The sequence below is a fragment of the Paroedura picta genome, chromosome 2, assembly GCF_049243985.1.
Source record: "Paroedura picta isolate Pp20150507F chromosome 2, Ppicta_v3.0, whole genome shotgun sequence".
Classification (NCBI taxonomy): domain Eukaryota; kingdom Metazoa; phylum Chordata; class Lepidosauria; order Squamata; family Gekkonidae; genus Paroedura; species Paroedura picta.
In genome coordinates this window covers 33,056,547-33,074,068 of record NC_135370.1, presented here as the reverse complement: position 1 = coordinate 33,074,068, position 17,522 = coordinate 33,056,547, and the positions used below count along the sequence as shown (strand labels likewise).

The window sequence follows — 17,522 nt, the reverse complement described above, 5'->3', positions numbered from 1 at the left end:
GAGGTTGAGCTGATTTATTTAGGAGGAAACATTCACACACACTGGCAATCAATCAGGATGCCCTGGATGATCAAAGACTTACTTAAGTGTCCAAATACTAGGAATTGTAGGCTGTAACCATAGAATGAAATGAATGGGAAATGGATGGCCATTACGTTCACTTGGGTAAATAAGATTGCGTCCTTAGTGTAAACCACTGGAACCACTTTCTGGAGACTGTTCTCTCTTTCAGTTCTGGAAACTGGGAAAGCTGTTGCCTGTGATCCTACACCTTAACTCAGCAAAACTTATTTCTGAGCAAATGCAGTAGGATCATGCTGTTTGTCACTTGCCTAGAAAAAGGCAATTGTGCATCATTTAGGCCTGGTTTGAAACTGTACAGCCATGAAGTGTTAGAAACCTGACCCTTCATGGCTATTAATAATACTTGAGCCCCTGTATGATTTGTATACATTGTTTATGTCCCCCTTTCTCACTGGGACTGAAGGTGGATTCCACAGCATGTGGCTGTAAATACGATGGAACATCCAATAAGCAACGTACTGAGCAGAAAACTAAGAGTAGGGTCCTCAAAAGTTACACTCTACTGAGTCTGTCTAGGATTGTACAGTATTTTGGAAAAGCTTATCTTAAAACAGGGACTTCCATGGATTTGGCTTCTAAATAAACCTATCGTGCATTTGACACTATGCATTCAACTGCAGCTTAAGGGATCTAGTTGCTTTTGAGTAAAAAAAACATATTAATCTCGGTTCTGTTCTATACCAAAATGCATCTGACTAGATCAGGGCATGGGACATCCAAGTTGGAATTCCATTCTGCCATGAATGCTTGCAGCCTGAACTGGGTGGACTCTCTGCTTTGTTATTGTGAAGATGAAATGGTGAAAGGAAGAAAGATGTTGAACGTTGTAATAGGTCCCCATTATTTTAATAATCTTGCCCCAGTTGGAAGAGGAGACTGCACCATTAATGGACAAGTTACCTTCAACATCCATGGAACTTAGGGTTCAATCAGTCAAAAACGGGTTCTCTTCACCAAAGAGCAGGAAGCATAGTACACAACTGGTAATTTGAGGGGATTTACTCCTTTTTATATTAATATCTGAAGGTGAAATCTTTTCTGTATGGTCACAGACAATCCTGTGAGTTTGGTAAAGAAAACCAAGCTCTGCACTTTATACTAGTTTTGAACAAAACATAACCCACATGGAGATGTGGTTGAAATATTTTGAAGGTATCTTTTAAGCTGTTAAGACCAAGGTAGCTGACCTATGTATTTCTTCTTTATATTGCAAATGGAAGTTATTCAATGCCCTTAGTTATACTTTAACTTCTTTCCTTGAAAAAAAACAAAACACACACACCAAGAGACAGGGTTTACAATAGCAATGGAATTTTCTCTGGTTTTTCAGGTTCCAATTCTGGTTCCATCCATCATGTCACTCCAGGCTCACACGCATGCGTGACCTGCAGGGGAAAATTGGGGGGGGGGGGTGAGAGTAAACAAAAAAAGTTAGTTAATATTTATACCAAAATGACACAAAGATTAAACATTTAGGGTGAAGAAAGGCTTGTGTGAAACAATATAATAATTTATCATTTGGGCAATAGAGAGAAATTCAGTTATCATTTTTATATCCCGTTTTTCTCCGAAGACAACATTTACAGAATAAACTGTAGAGTCCCAATTCAGTTCTTTCAACCTGCCAGTCTTTCTACCAATTTGTCCAGGGTAGTTTTCACATGCCAATGCTGAATAATATAACAGCCGTTTCGTTGCTCGCCGAAGGCTTGCTCTTTTCACAACCACCCACGCTCCTCCAAATAAAATTGTGATATTGACAAGGCTGCGTTTGATACTGTTTTGAAAAGCCATCCTTTAAAAACTCTTCCTATTCAGGGAAAGGGTGATAAATATTTCCCTGATCTTGGTGAGGGACAAAGCAGAGATAACAAATTTCCCTGATCTTGATGGACAGACAGAGATAATAAATTATGATCAGAAACAACACACAGGAAAATCTATCTACAGCATCAGTGTTTCCTCTCCCCTTTGCCATCCTGAATTGTATAGTCCCTTACACTGTCATAAAAAACACACACACACATTTGTTGGAGGGCAGTTCCAGGGATTTCCACTAACCTTCTGTCCCTGGCTGAGGCCATGGAGTGAGTACACAATATTCATGCCACGGAGTATTCTTCCCTTTGCATCCTGATCTGCAACAGAATGCAAAGGGAAGAATGCTTGGTAGATGAAACCCACTGATATCTGTAGTCCCTGTATGTAGAGTAATTGTATGTAAGAAAGGATATCAATTTGATCGCAATTGTGTGTAAGCTAGGATACCAATAAACAGGCTGGGAAGAGCGATCCTAAGTAGAGCTATGCTGCTCTACATTCATCATGGTCAAAGGGGCTTGAAAGGGCGTGAGTCTGCTTTGGATTGCACTGTGACTGCCCTGGTATGTCATAAAATAGCCATGTCAGTCTACTGCAGCAAAATAAAAGCTCCCTGCCACTTTAAAGATTATTCCAGTGTTGTCTGTGATTGCTATGCAGAGAAAGGCAGTAGAAAATCACCTCTGCTTGGCTCATGCCTTGGAAACAACCCATGGTACTGTGGTCACCCAGAGTTGGTTTGCAACTTGATGGCACACAATTATGATGATGATGATGATGATGATGATGATGATACTAACCTTTCATGAGTCAGTTTGTGCTGGAATAAATGTGATACGCCTTTAAGGCACCACTCTGCAATTCTGTTGGAAATTGATCTGGTATGTGTTTCTGGAGCGGAGAACTTTGGGTAAAGCCCATTGGTGTGTTTAGGAGTCAATGGTGAATAAAATGTGACTCTTGGGATGGGGGGGGGGGGAGTGTGTGCATGTGAGAAAAGCCTAGGTGTATTGCCAGAACTGCATGCCCACATGGAAATCAGCAAATGGCATTTTGGGAGGCAGGGGAACGATGAAGGTGGAAGTCCAATGGGGCTCCAGGATTTGTGATACACAGTAGAGTGCATGTCCTAGGACCCCAAACACGAGTTACTGGGAAGCAAAACGTCTGCTTCTACTGTTCCCATATGGCTATGCTGTCAGTCAAGAGCCCAGGGTTATCTATAAGAAAGATGAAGCGAACCTTGCAATGAGGCAACTGAGTGCCATGTTGTTGTGCTAAGTAATTTTTATTGTGCCAAGTGATTTCAGTGTCACAACTCCAGGAGGAACAATGGAAGCCTTGTGTGCATTATATATGGTGGGGTTAGAAGATCCTGGTGGGAGCCTTGAAACGAACAGAAGTCTTGTGATATCTGTAAAGCTCACATTTGGATTCTAGTTTAAGATTTCGTGCACTGCATGTCACGTCTTCACTGAGGGTCACTGATTTGAGCTAAAGCTCACAAAGGCGAAAACATGTGGCTATTGCCTTTATTGTTCGTCCAGGTGCCCTTTGTGGGTGACTTCCTCTGTAGGGTGGGGAGCCCAGTGTCAAGTTACAGTCTGGCTTGTCCTCAAATGCATACATTTTGGTACATGAGGAAGAGCTGGCAAGAGTCCCAGTAGGGTCATGTAGCCTAAAACCACACAGGCCCGTGTAGAAACATTATATCCTAGTCATAGTAAACTTTGTGACAGGATGAAAAACCAGCATGTGCCTAGCTTGTTCCAGTGCTTCTGGAATGTTCTGTAGGCCATGAGCTCCACACAGAGCCTGTCCTGCAGCATGCTGCAGAATGAGGTGGTAGACTCCCAAAGTTCCACGTCAGACTGTAGGGCAAAGTGATGTTACAATTTTAACTCCCACCACTCAAAACCCGTCCTGTTTCAGGTTTTTGCAGTCCAAACCCTTTCGCTTTATTCATTGGATGGCCCATCCTGTTGGTGGTCTTGACTTGCATTGGATAATCTCCTCTGAGTCGCAGTGTGACAGACTATAAATACTGTAAATAATTTCATGGGGTAGCCATGTTGGTCTGCAGCCAAAGACTGAGATTGGAGTTTAGCAGCACCCAAGTCCTTAAAGACTCTCAGGTTCTACTTGTATATGAGGAAAGGGCGATCTGACTCTTAAGAACCCAAAATGCACCAGTCTAGTCTAAGGATTCGAATCTAGTATAGTATACTCTGTGTGTGTGTGTGTGTGTCCATACCAGCCATTCTCAACGGGGCATATTGCGTATTGGGCACACTTGGTGGGGGCCACAGACTGAAAGTGTGAGAAGGGTTTTTGGGGGGCCCTGGAAACTGAACCAATGAAATACCTTTTTTGTCATATATGGTGCCACTAATTGCTGGAAAGTTCAACTTTCTTCAAGGGAAAGAGAAAGAAATAATGTAATCCATTCCTTTGTGCGTGCATGAATTAATGTAGTCCCAAAAATAATGTTCTAAACTTTAATTTCATAGTCCTTCAAAAAGTTTTCCCAGTACCTCGGAATGTTCACATTTTCTATGCCTTCAATAATACATGATTTTCTGCCTCACTGTTCCTGTTGTGTTGTGTCCCTGTTTGACCCCGGAACCTGAGAAGCGCTCCTAAAATGGCGGTGACCCCCAAAAGGTTGAAAATGGCTGGTGGCTACCTATACTTTCTCTATTTAGTCAGGTCACCTGTATGTGTGTCTATAAAGCTCTTCAGCGGGAGAAGTTCCAGTTTCCAGTTTTGCTCTTCTTAACAGAAGGCGCTGAATTCCGCACAGGCCAGATCCTGCACTTTCGACGTGCTTCTGCATCTGGATCTACCTGTGCCAAGCAGGAAAATCTAAAGTGCGCGGAGGGTGCCAGGTCCAAGGTGTGGCGAACGAGCCTGACCCACCTCACCTTTCCCTGGCGATCCTAAGCGGCCAGTCCCTTCTGCCCCCGCAGGGCCTAGGCCAGGCCAGAGGCCTCTCTCCTTCCCTCACTGACGCCATTGCCCTCTCCTTCCCTTTCTCCTCCGCAGGTGGCTCCGCGGGCAGCGACTGGCCCAGACCCGGGACGTGAGGCCGGCTGAGCGGCCGCCTGAGCGGGGCGGCGGCGGCTGCTTTCCGAGGCCTCGGCGAGCGCGGCGCCCCAGAAGATGCAGAAGGCCGCCTACTACGACAACGCGGCGCTCTTCGGCGGCTACGGGGCCTACGGCAAAGCCGACGCCTACGGCTACCCCTCGGCCCCGCCGCAGCCCTACGCCCCGCCGGCCCTCGACCCCGACTACCCGGCCTCGGCCTGCTCCCTCCAGGGCGCCGCGCCCATCCGCCCGCCGCAGGCCCACAAGGCCGCCGCCGACCTCGCCGCCAGCTGCATGCGCGCCGGAGCCCAGGCAGGCCCCGCGCAGCCCCCGGGCCTCGGAGAGCCCCAGGCCCAGCAGCCGCCGCAGCCGCCGCCGCAGCAGCAGCCCCAGGCCCAGCAGCAGCAGCCGCCACCGCCGCCGCAGCAGCAGCAGCAGGGCCCGGCGCCGCCCTCGCCCTCGCCGCCCAGCGCCCACCCCGCCCACGCCGGCCCGGCCAAGAAGGGCAAAGGCGGGCCCAACGCCGCGCCCGGCGCCTCGGCGGCCACCATCAGCAAGCAGATCTTCCCCTGGATGAAGGAGTCCCGCCAGAACGCCAAGCAGAAGAACAGCTGCGCCCCCGCAGGTACCGGAGACCCCCGCCCCAGCCGGGGAAGGAAGGGCTTGGCGGGGCACCGCAAAACCCCCTCCGGGGGCACCAAGCAGCCTCATGTTTCCTGGGCATGCACAGGTCTTCAGGACTGTCTCTGCAGAAGCTTAGCCCCAGAATGAAGCTGGGCTGGTCTCCAAGGGGCCACTGGACTCAGAATTTGTTCCCTTGCTTCGGACTAACACAGCGGTCCACTTGAATGTGGCTGCAGGAAAGTTGACAGGGACACATGAAACAGCCTGTGCTGTCCAGTGGTCTGTTCAATGGAACTTACTGCAAGGAAAATGCTCTTGGGATTGCACTGTTGGGACTTCCGTGTCAGCACTGCCTACTCCAGGGGTGGCCAAACTGTGGCTCTCCAGAGGTCCATGGGCGAGATAAATCAAAACTCCAGTGGCATTTGGAAGAAAGTGCATGTTGAAATATATGTTTCCTCTCTCAGAGGCTGCTGGACTTTTGTTTTATGTTGCTACACCAGACATTGTGGCTTGGTGGAAGAGTATGTGCTTGGCACTCAGACGGTCCCAGGTTCAATCCCTAGCATCTCCAGTTGAACGACTTTGCTGAAGACCTTGAACAGACAGGGCTACCACTCTCTTGCAGTTTAAGACCTTGAAATATAAGTATGGTCCAAAGCCAGTCTCTTAAGGCAGATACTGGAGTCACACAAGGCTCTTCTGCTGGTGGAACAGCCAAGTCTGAACCAAATGAAGATGATACTGGCTGGGTTCTGCTAGGCCTGAAAGGTGGAGGAAGGGGATTGGGGACAATCTTGGGAAAGTAAGATAAATTGCAGGATGCAGGACAGCAAGATTTTCAGATCCCCTTAAAAGAGTCCTGTGTTACCCTTGAGGAATGCTCCTGTGTGACCTCAAAGCTTACATTCCAAATTGTGAAGGCGGGCTGGTTCAACAGGAAGGTCCAACCTTGTCACAACTGTTTCTGGTGCTTGGAAACCAACAGGGTTCCTAGATATTTGCTAAATAAAACAAGACCCTATCCTTCCAAGCAAACATCGAGAAGCAGTTCTTTCTCCTGCCCAACTTTGGCCAGATTTATCTTCAAATAAAAAGTGAAATCTTCCTGGAGCTCTAAGGATGGGCCAGGACAAAAATGGAAAAGAATCACCACACAAACTGATTACAACCCACACTAAACCTGCTTCCGCAGGGTTAGTCAAACTGCAGCCCTCCAGATGTCCATGGACTACAATTCCCATGAGCTCCTGCCAGAGAATTCTAGTCCATGGACATCTGGAGGGCCGCGCGGTTTGACTACCCCTGCTAGAGCTTGTGTACAAAGAGGTGGTTCTAAGCAGCTTTGCATGGGAGTGAATTTCTGCCCAATAGACAAGACTGTCTTCTCAGTAAATGCCTGTGCTTTGCGGGTGGAGAAGGGAAAGGACAGCAAGGAAAGGCAAGGATGGGGTGCTGGTGATGCTTTTGTTTGTCATCTCAAACTTCAGACAGGCTAGGCGTTAGTTTTTTCAAAGACGGCGGCCAGATGTCCCTTCTTAGGAGGTGTCCCTCCTTTTAAGATGCCCTTTCTTCTATCTAGAGATTGCAGAGCCCTGTGGAGCCTTCAGGATGTCACTGATTTCCACTTTTCACACTTCCACCGAACATAAAGGCCGGGCCTTCTATCAAACCCCACTGCTTCAAAGCATCCCTGAAAAACAACATCTTGATTCCCCCCCCCCCCTTCCCTTAGTCACCCTTAATAGTCTGGCGCAGTTAGGGGTTTGTAGCAAAATCAGCCTGGGGGACCCCTAGACTTTGATTCCCATGTGGGTTTTGGTGAGTCTCTTCTAGAGACCCCCCCCCCAGGGGTCTGCCTTCCCCTCTCCCACCCTAGGTCTAGAGAAAGGGGGCTGTCTCCCCTAAGCGCCTCTGCCTTTGGAGAGAAGGTATCTAGCAGGCTGAAGGTGGGGGGACATCCCTCCCCTTATTTACACGGAGGGAGGGCGTGGGTGGGACCAAATAGCTCTCTGGAGATAGAGAGGGCGCAGGGGCGCCGGTCCGCTCTTCCCTTCCCTTCCCTTCCCTCGGGGCCGGCTCAGGATCCTCTCCGGGCTTTCCGTCGAGCCCGGCCGCAGAGCTAACAAAGGCCAGCGTGCTCGGCTCGCTCTGCTTAGCGGCGGGGAGCGGAGAAGCAGCCACCGCCGCGGTTCCCATTGTCCTCGCCGCGCGCGGCCCGGGCCTCTGTCCTTCTTTGGGGCCAGGCGAAAGAGCCCTTTTCCTGAGCTTTGTCGCAGGGATCGATCGATTCGTCCAATTAAGGCCGATGATTTACAGCTCTCCCGCCTCCGAATGCAACTTTCCCGTCCCTCTGAGAAACCGCCCCCCCTGCTCCCCGCTCCCCCCAGAGCCGAGTCTCTCTTCCATTTCTCACGCGTTGGGGAAGGCACTTTCGCGATATTTTTTCGTGCAGCCCCGCTGCAAAGGATTGCTTAAGGACCTCGAAAGTGCCTTACCCCGGGCATGTCAAATTCGCCTCTCAGACCCCACAATTCCTGCTGTCAAGGCGGGAGATCGAATCCCGCTCGACATTCACGCATTGGGGGGGGGGCGCTTTGGGGGAAAGTGCGTAGCCTCTTCCTCAGTAGCCCCTCCAGCCTGGGGTCGATATCCAATATTGCCGAAATAAGAGCTCTTTCACCCAATTCCTGCCTTGAGAGAAACAGGTTTGAGTCTGGTTTGAATTCCGGATTTGAGTCCGGTTTGAATTTGAATTCCGGATTTCAGCTTCGGAGCTTTTTTCGGTGTGTGTGTAATGGGACGGCATTTAGAATTGCCTTAGAACGGGGAGAAATAGAAGGCACGGGCATGTGCGTGGGGGTAGTGGTGGTCCTTTATTACACACACAAACACCATTCTGAGTCCAAACGATTCGGTGTAGGTGGATAGTAGCGATTTTTCAGACGGTCACGCAAAGACCTCGCCGGGGCCCGAATATCAAACCATCTCTCCCCACCCCCCTCCTTGTGCCGCAGGATGACTTATCGAGTTTTGTAAATCATCTCCTCTTTCTCTCCCCCCCCGCCCCCCTTTCCCCCCTTTCTGGCCAGGCGAGAACTGCGAGGACAAAAGCCCCCCCGGCCCGGCGTCCAAGCGGGTCCGCACCGCCTACACGAGCGCGCAGCTGGTGGAGCTGGAGAAGGAGTTCCACTTCAACCGCTACCTGTGCCGCCCGCGCCGGGTGGAGATGGCCAACCTGCTGAACCTGACCGAGCGCCAGATCAAGATCTGGTTCCAGAACCGGCGCATGAAGTACAAGAAGGACCAAAAGGCCAAGGGGATCCTGCACTCGCCCGTCGGCCAGTCCCCGGACCGCAGCCCGCCGCTCAGCGGGGCCGGCCACGTCGCCTACCCGAGCCAGCTGCCCACGGTGAACAGCCTGAGCTACGACGCGCCCTCGCCGCCCTCCTTCGCCAAGTCGCAGCAGAACATGTACGGCCTGGCCGCCTACACGGCGCCGCTCAGCAGCTGCCTGACCCAGCAGAAGAGGTACCCGGGCGCCGACTACGACCACCCGCACGCCCTGCAGAGCAACGGCGGCTTCGCCAACCCGCCGCTGCAGGCCAGCCCCGTCTACGTCGGGGGGAACTTCGTCGACTCCATGCCGGCCTCGGGCCCCATGTTCAACCTCGGCCACCTCTCGCACCCCTCCTCGGCCAGCGTGGACTACAGCTGCGCGGCGCAGATCCCCGGCAGCCACCACCACGGACCCTGCGACCCCCACCCCACCTACACAGATCTGACTTCGCACCACGCATCTCAGGGAAGGATTCAGGAAGCGCCCAAACTGACGCATCTGTAGTAGGCTGGGGGGGATTTTCAGAGAGAGAGAGAGTGAAAGTGAGTGAGAGACACAGACAGAGAGAAAGAGAGAGAGAGAAAGGAAGTTTTGACATGTACTCCTTTTAAATTACCTCACTCCCCCCCCCCCAGTATTACTTTTGAACAGCCTGAGTATTAGTGGATTTATAGTTTGGGTCTCCTCAGTAAACAGTTAACACTTTATTGTCTGTTCTTTGGCGACTCCTGGGTTGACAACAATGCATTTTCTCGTTCCTTTTTTTTTTTTGGGTGGAAGGTTCCTTTAAACATTTTTAGCCCTTCAAAAGCATGACTGTGCAATATCCTTCCCCCTCCCTTAAAAGAGATAAACTAAAAAATAAACACACACACACACCTTGACTGTATATCCACAAAGAAGTCATAATCAGTAATGATGTATTGCAAGGTAAGTTATAGGAATCTCTTAGCTTTGTTTTGTTTTTGTTTTTTTAGCAGCAAGCAATTCTTGATGAGGAGTCTATTTAGGGCTGTTGGGACCAAACTGGAGACATTTCCTTGAAGTTAATTTATATTTTTTAAAAATTCTTCAGCAACGTAAAAAGTTGCCTCGGACTTGAATGAGATGTATTTATTATTTTAAGAGGAGCAGTTTTTTAATGTTTGTTTTTGTTATGTATCATTGATTATTTAATCCTGGTCTTCTTCAATGTATTTATGTGGATACCTGTAGATTTCTTCACTGCCCCCTTCCCTCCCTCCCCCCCCCCAACTCGGGAAGATTGATTCAGGTCTTTGATGGCTATCCATTTTTTCCCCACCTATTTAGTATATTTGGTCTGAAATAGAAAGAGTAGTTTTGAACAGTTGTAAAAGTGGCTGGTGTTTGTAGTTTGTGTAAGGATTAAGTAAAGCAGCAAATTGTAAGTCAAGTCATAAATGAACACAAAACTGGAACATTATACAGGGAGCCCTCACCTTTAAAAAAATCTTTAAAAGATAGTAATTTTTCGCATTGTTTGGAACCACTTTGACCGCTGGTTTAGAATTAAAAGCCACTCTGTTCGGATTGGGAGTGTCTCTCATTTAGCTTAATAATCTGTTGCCTCTGGGTTGTTTGAATTCTGGTCTACAGAAAAAAAGCTCTGAGAAACTGAGAACTTTGTCAGTAGCAAAAAAAAAATCACCCTATTTTTTGGTATGTTTTTCTCCAATTAAAAACCCTAACTTTCCCCATTTCATAAGATCAGGAACTATATACAGGTGCAGATGGAATCTGGATTTCCATGGCAACTCAGAGTGCAGCGGTCCATTTCACTGAATAAATAATTACGACTTACATTTTATTTATGTTAGCCATAAATCCATTTCGGACCACAGGTCACTGAAAATTCAAACTTACTTTTGCTGATTAAGGAGAGAGAAGGTAAAAAAAAGAGAAAGAAATTAAAACTTTGAAGAAATATTGACAATCAAATATCTACAAAGGACAGAGTGCTGTAGGATGTAGAGTAAGAAACCTTTCTGAAATTCTCAGAATGGCTTTCCTTCTAGGAAATTAGCTCTATCACTATTTAATATTGTCTTCTGTAGCAGACATTTGGCACAATCCCGGTGTAAAACAAACGTGTTTTGTTTTGTCCCTCACCTTAAAAGGGATAACAAATACAAACATCTCTCCCTCCCCTCCTCTTTATTTATACCCGGCTGTTTGATCTGTTACAGGATTTATAAAGCTTTTCTCAACGTAAAAGTGACATTAGGTACATGTTCCAAAGGATACATGCCCATTCATTTAGGAGGAAGCATTTCTTATCTCTCTCTTCTAAAACAGAAGGCTTCCTTTACATTCAGATCTTCTGAATTCCCAGCAGAACTCTAAAGGAACCTCACTTTTCAGTTTGACTAATAATACAGCTCCATCTTTCGAAGTCCCGCTGGCAAACCCTGCCTTTCTTTTCTTCTTTTTTTTTTTTTTGGGGGGGGGGTCTGAGAAGCTTTAACTCCTACACTTCTGTCTGGCTTGGACAATGATGATGACATATATATGATTCCCATTCGGTATCTTTTAAAACTAAATGCTGTGTTAACAAATGAGAGAGAGAGAAAGAAAGAGAGAAAATGTAATCCTTTTGGGGTTTTCTTTTATTGTTGTTGGGTTTTTTTGTTCGATTTCACTTTTACCCAAGTGTTGTAGATCTGTAAACAAAACAGAATAAACAGCTTCGAACGAAGACATATTTTAACCACTTCTGGATCTAAACATGGCTTTTTCCCTCCTTGCGACCCTTCTGCTCTTGGGGGCAAAGACACAACACAACTGGGCACCTTGGGGAGGAGAAGAAAAGACACGAGGCCTGATGCTAAAGTCTCCCAGGAAAGACTCCCCGAGAGCGAAGGGAGTGCGGGGAGATTTGTACTTGTACTTTCCCCCCTCAGGCCAGGGCCTTTCACTTTCCCCTCTTGTAAAGCCCAACAATGGCCGGGAGGGGCCAGATCAGCTCCCCCTTCCATAGCAGGGCTGTCACTCAGTGGGGTCGGAGGGACTGGGGGTGGGGTCAGGCTGGGATCCGCAGGCGCGGATTGGTTGATGGGATGGACTTGAGGGAGAGGGCTTTACGCAGTTTGCATGCTCAGCCCTCCTCGAGACAGGGAAAGGGGACCTCGGGAGCATCCTTGAGGGCGTCCAGGAAGGACTGGGGGTGGGATTGTCTTTTGCAAACCCACATGGCCAATGCTTAGGATGGAGTCCAGGAGCCCCTTGGGCACGAGGCTGCGAGCGCCAAAGCCCTGTTGGGGCGACCACCCCTTGGGATTCATGTAGGTCTCCTGGATCTCAAAGGTCTCCCGCAGAGCGCTGTGGCATTGCCAATTATCCAGGAAGCCAAGGGGGTGGGCGCTGTCCAGTGGGCACTGGGCTGGCATCTCCAGCGTTTTCTCCTTGGGACCCGGTCTCCCCTTCAGGGGGTATGGGGGGGGAGGTCCAGGGGCTCCTCCTTTTAAACAGAGCCTCCTTATTGGGATGGCCGTCTCCCAGGGCTCTGTTGCTCCCCCCCCCCCCCGATTTCTGGAAAGCATCCCCAGGTAAAAACCAGGACTGGGCAGCAAGCTCCGTTGACTCCATTGTGGCTTACTCCCAAGTAAAGGGGCATGGGTTCTGGGCCAACTGCGGGGAGAGGGACAGGCTGACCTAAGGTGACCAGATTTTAACATTGGTAAAGCGGGACACCATTGAGGGGGGGGGGGGGAGATTCTTGATTTAAAATTTGGTCTGTATGAAACAACAAAAAGTTTCATAGAATGCAAAAATAGTGTTGTAATATATATATATATATATATATATATATATATATATATATATATATATATATATATATATATATATATATATATATATAAATGTCTACATAAGTACAATTTGCCAGGTACCCCCAGATGTCCCTCCAGAAGTGGAACAGTCTGGTCACCTTAGGCTGCCCCCCCCCCCCCGCCCGCCAGGGGCTAGACTCCCGGCCTTTGGCTCTCGGTCCGGGATTCCAGACTGGCCAGAGGGCCCCTCTCATCCTGGGGTTTGAGGAAAGGGTGTGTTTATTCAGACTCCAGCGCTGAATCCCAAAGTCTCAAGGCAAGCTAGAGTCTGGATTTCTGTGACTTTTAGATGGGGAGAGGGTAGAAAAGCTATGGGGTGGGGTTGAAAAGCTCCCCATTCATATTTATCAAACCTTCTTCCCTGTAGGTCTGTTATGCTTCACCCTTCCCCGACGCCTGACATCCTAAATATGTTTTCTTAGAGTTGTCCCACTGAACCCCAAAGGGGTAAGTCCCCCGGAGATGTCTCCCAAGCTTCTCGTCCAGCCACAGGGCACCGCTGAGACCCGCCGGACTTCCTTTCCAAAACGGGAAGCTATCTCTCCCCCCCCCCCCACACACACACCTGTCCTCCACCCTCAGGCCAGAAGAAGAGAGAGGCTGATCCAATTAAGGCAACGGGAATATAACCTTTTCCCATTGAAGGAAAACACAGAAATCTTTCTTTCTTTCTTTCTTTCTTTCTTTCTTTCTTTCTTTCTTTCTTTCTTTCTCTCTCTCTTTCTGTCTTTCTCTCTTTCTCTCTTTCTCTCTTTCTCTCTTTCTCTCCCTGTCTCTCTCTCTCTTTCTCTCCCTCCCTCGCTCCCTCCCTCCCTCCAAGGAAAGGTTTGGTATGGGGGGGGGGGTAACACGGGGCTGTTCTCCCTTGAATTCAAGTCGCAGAACTGGATTCCGGGACAAAGGGACCCAAACTGCAGCCCGCGGAAGAAGCAGGGATTGCTGCGGACAAGCGGTGGGGCATTTTCTTTGAGATCACCCCGCCCTCCCGCCCGGCCCTCCCGCCTCCTGCCCCTTCCAGATCCCCTGGCCAGGCTAGCGTGCTGCCTCTCCCGCCGGCGAAGGGTCTGCCCCTCCCCGGGCGCTCCCCCTGCACCCCCCCCCCCAGCCTGGGGACAATGCAACTCCCACACTCCGGTAAAGGGACGGAGGGGGGGGCGTCCTCCTCATTGGCTCGGAGTCGGGCCGGTAGCTAAGCAACCTCCACGCGAGGAGGTCGGGGGGAGTGGGGGGGGGCTGCCGGCTGCCTGGCCTCCCCTCCCCTCCCCTCCCCTCCCCCCCTGCGAGCAGCGCCGCCTTGGAACAAAGGGGCCGCGCGGAGCCATTTTCGTGCCCGGCCAGATCCGCGGCAGGAACAAAGCCGGAGGAGGCATCTCCGGAGGGGCCCTCCAGCCTCGGGGGCCAAGGGGCCGAGGGCTCTGGGCAAGAGGCCGGAGAGCCGCAGAAGACTCGGAGGTGGGCGGGGGGGGGGGGTCCTGCGAACCCCCCCGGGGGTGGGGGAAGCGGTTGGCCAGAGAAAGCGGAGCCCCCTGAAGCCCCTCTGCGGCACCATGGCCGCCTTGCCTCTCTGCAAACGGGCCGTGGCGGCGGGAAAGGCCTTCGGAGCCCGCGGGCACACGCTGACGCCCTCTTTCAGCCCTGGGGAGGGAGGGGGGGAGGGAGGGGAGGGAGAGGGGGGGGTCCCGAAGAAATGCGCCCGGAGTCATCCCTCGGCACCTTCGGTCGGGTCTCATCAGGCCCATTCACCCGGCCCTCCGAAGGGAAATGCAAAGACGCGGCCTTCAGGGTCAGATAAGGAAACCCGGGGGGGGGGGGGGTTTGTGTGTCTGAGCGAGGGGGGGGGAGTGGCGGGTGGTGCTAAGTTTTGAAAATAAAAATAAAAAGCTCAGTTTTCTCGCCACTACTCCAGGACCTGAGAGTTTGAGAGCAATTTCCCTTGGTATGACCCAATAAAATCAGAGTCCTGTAGCTCCTTTAAGACCGACAAAGATTTATTCAAGGCGTGAGCTTTCAAGTGCAAGCACTCTTCCTCAGACAAGTGCTTGCACTCGAAAGCTCACGCCTTGAATCAATCTTCGTTGGTCTTAAAGGAGCTACTGGACCCTGGTCTTATTGTGCTCCTTCAGACCAACCCGGTTACCCATTTGAATCTATTGGTATGACCCAAGCCAAGTTAAGCTCCCTCCCTGCCTTCTTTGCGTCACATCACCAATCGTCCATGGGATATGTCACCCTTGGCCAGATTACTAGCATGATTGGCATTAGCTTTAGCATCCCGTTAATAAGGGCATAATGCCATCACAGGTAATGCCTAGGAGTTGTTGTTGTTATGTGCGAAGTCGTGTCCGACCCATCGCAACCCCATGGACAATGATCCTCCAGGCCTTCCTGTCCTCTACCATTCCCCGGAGTCCATTTAAGTTTGCACCTACTGCTTCAGTGACTCCATCCAGCCACCTCATTCTCTGTCATCCCCTTCTTCTTTTGCCCTCGATCGCTCCCAGCATTAGGCTCTTCTCCAGGGAGTCCTTCCTTCTCATGAGGTGGCCAAAGTATTTGAGTTTCATCTTCAGGATCTGGCCTTCTAAAGAGCAGTCAGGGTTGATCTCCTCTAGGACTGACCGGTTTGTTCGCCTTGCAGTCCAAGGGACTCGCAAGAGTCTTCTCCAGCACCAGAGTTCAAAAGCCTCAATTCTTTGACGCTTGGCCTTCCTTATGGTCCAACTTTCGCAGCCATACATTGCAACTGGGAATACCATAGCCTTGACTAAACGCACTTTTGTTGGCAGGGTGATGTCTCTGCTTTTTAGGATGCTGTCTAGATTTGCCATAGCTTTCCTCCCCAGGAGCCTCGCAGTACGGGGACTTAAAGTTACCCCAAAAGCAAGTCTCTGCTCCGTGAAATTTACAATCTCGCGTCCCCAGAGACCAAATTCATGTGAAACACTCAACCAGTTCATTCCCAAACAGAGTTCTGCACTTCTAAATTCACTGAAGTCCATGGCCTTCGATAGCTGTAACTCCGTTTAGAACTGCACTATAAAACTTCTGCTTGGGAGGGGGGGAGGAGTGCTCCACTGAGATGAATGGGCATCAGTCTGTCTGTGATCCGGATGGGCTTTTGGACATATCCTTCTGTCATCTGCCATGGATGACTCCGATTTGACATAATTCGGGAAATCAAAACAATCTGAGATGCATCCATTTGCTTGTGGAGAAAAAAGCCTTTCTGAAATGTCATATTCTATTATGTTTAGTTCTGCATTTTAATATTCTGTAACCTGCCATGAGCCTACAGGGAAGGGTGGTGCATAAATACAACAATAAATAAATATTTCCCAGCATCTTACTATTTTTGTTCCTTTTTTGAAATCTTAGTGTGAATTATTTGGAAAAGATAACGCACACAAAATGGGTGGGGTATTCATCAGGTAGATGAATACATCCCAACGGGGTTAGGTAGAGATTTTATAATTTACTGAAGCCAAACTAAGGAAGAGTCTTGTGGCACCCAAAAGGCCTCACATTTTATTGTGGCATAAGGTTTTCTGCAGCAAATACCTGAAAGAAATGATACTGGGAGCACACATAAGCAAACACATACTGTGTTTCATCCATGGTTGGTTTCCAGCTACCATTCTGCATGTGTTAGATAATGCACTTTCAATGAACTTTAGAAGTACATTTTCCTGATCTGCATACAAAAATACAGCTGCAAAAGCACACTGAAAGTGCATTATCCAATGGGCACAGAATGGGCCCAGATTTCTGCAAGTAAAATCTATTGCACCTTCCATGGTATTGCCTTACTCTGTTCGATCCGCTTTGAGACTCTGAGAGAAAGGCAGACACAAAATAAATCTAAGAGGGGGATAAACCTAGATGGACTGGATTTCAGAGAATTGGCATTGGGGTGTGTGTGTGTGTGGGGGGCAACACAGGGAGAACTTCTGGCTCCTCTGGTGGACTTGATGGCATTGAGTTTTGGCTAGATGGACCATTGAGCTGATCCAACATGGCTTCTCTGATGTTCTTATTGCACCAATAATGAGGTGATCTCCAGCGCCTACCTAATACCACCCACATTCTGGGATTGGAGATAACATTGAGGTGCAAATGGTCGTCTGAATCCTTAACTGCACCTTAAGGAGGGATCCTCCATTCATACTTCATACATCTCTTCATACTTACTTCATACATCTCTCAAGGGGGCATGTAGGACGACAATAGCAATGCCTTGGCTGTGCTGAACTAAGTTGAAACAGGGCTCTGATCTAAAGTGACGTCAGATGGGAAACAAGTGCGCACATGCGGAAGCTTTCATGAGCTAGAGCTCTCTCCATCAGATGCCTCTCTGTCTCAGGAGGTGGGAATCCAGTGGTGCCTTTAAGTCAAGGGCCCATTCTGCACCCAAGGGTTAATGCACCTTCAATGCACCTTAGAAGTAGATTTTCCTGGGCCTATTCTGCATTGTAGAGCCTCTTGTGGCGCAGAGTGGTAAGGCAGCCGTCTGAAAGCTTTGCCCATAAGGCTGGGAGTTCAATCCCAGCAGTCGGTTCAAGGTTGACTCAGCCTTCCATCCTTCCGAGGTCGGTAAAATGAGTACCCAGCTTGCTGGGGGGTAAACGGTCATGACTGGGGAAGGCACTGGCAAACCACCCCGTATTGAGTCTGCCATGAAAACGCTAGAGGGCGTCACCCCAAGGGTCAGACATGAC

General features: G+C 49.5%; 1 protein-coding gene across 9 annotated transcripts in view; it reads left to right on the top strand.

Annotated features, from left to right (window-relative positions):
* HOXD3 (homeobox D3) overlaps positions 1–11,687 on the top strand; it is an 88,674-nt gene extending 76,987 nt beyond the window's left edge. For all 9 annotated transcript variants that reach the window (XM_077319637.1, XM_077319640.1, XM_077319634.1 and 6 more), the window contains 2 exons: positions 4,951–5,617; positions 8,709–11,687. In XM_077319637.1, the coding sequence (XP_077175752.1) occupies positions 5,068–5,617; positions 8,709–9,460 (1,302 nt within the window). In that variant the 5' untranslated portion in view covers positions 4,951–5,067 and the 3' untranslated portion in view covers positions 9,461–11,687. The remainder of the gene's footprint in view (positions 1–4,950; positions 5,618–8,708) is intronic.
* Positions 11,688–17,522: the final 5,835 nt, after the last annotated feature.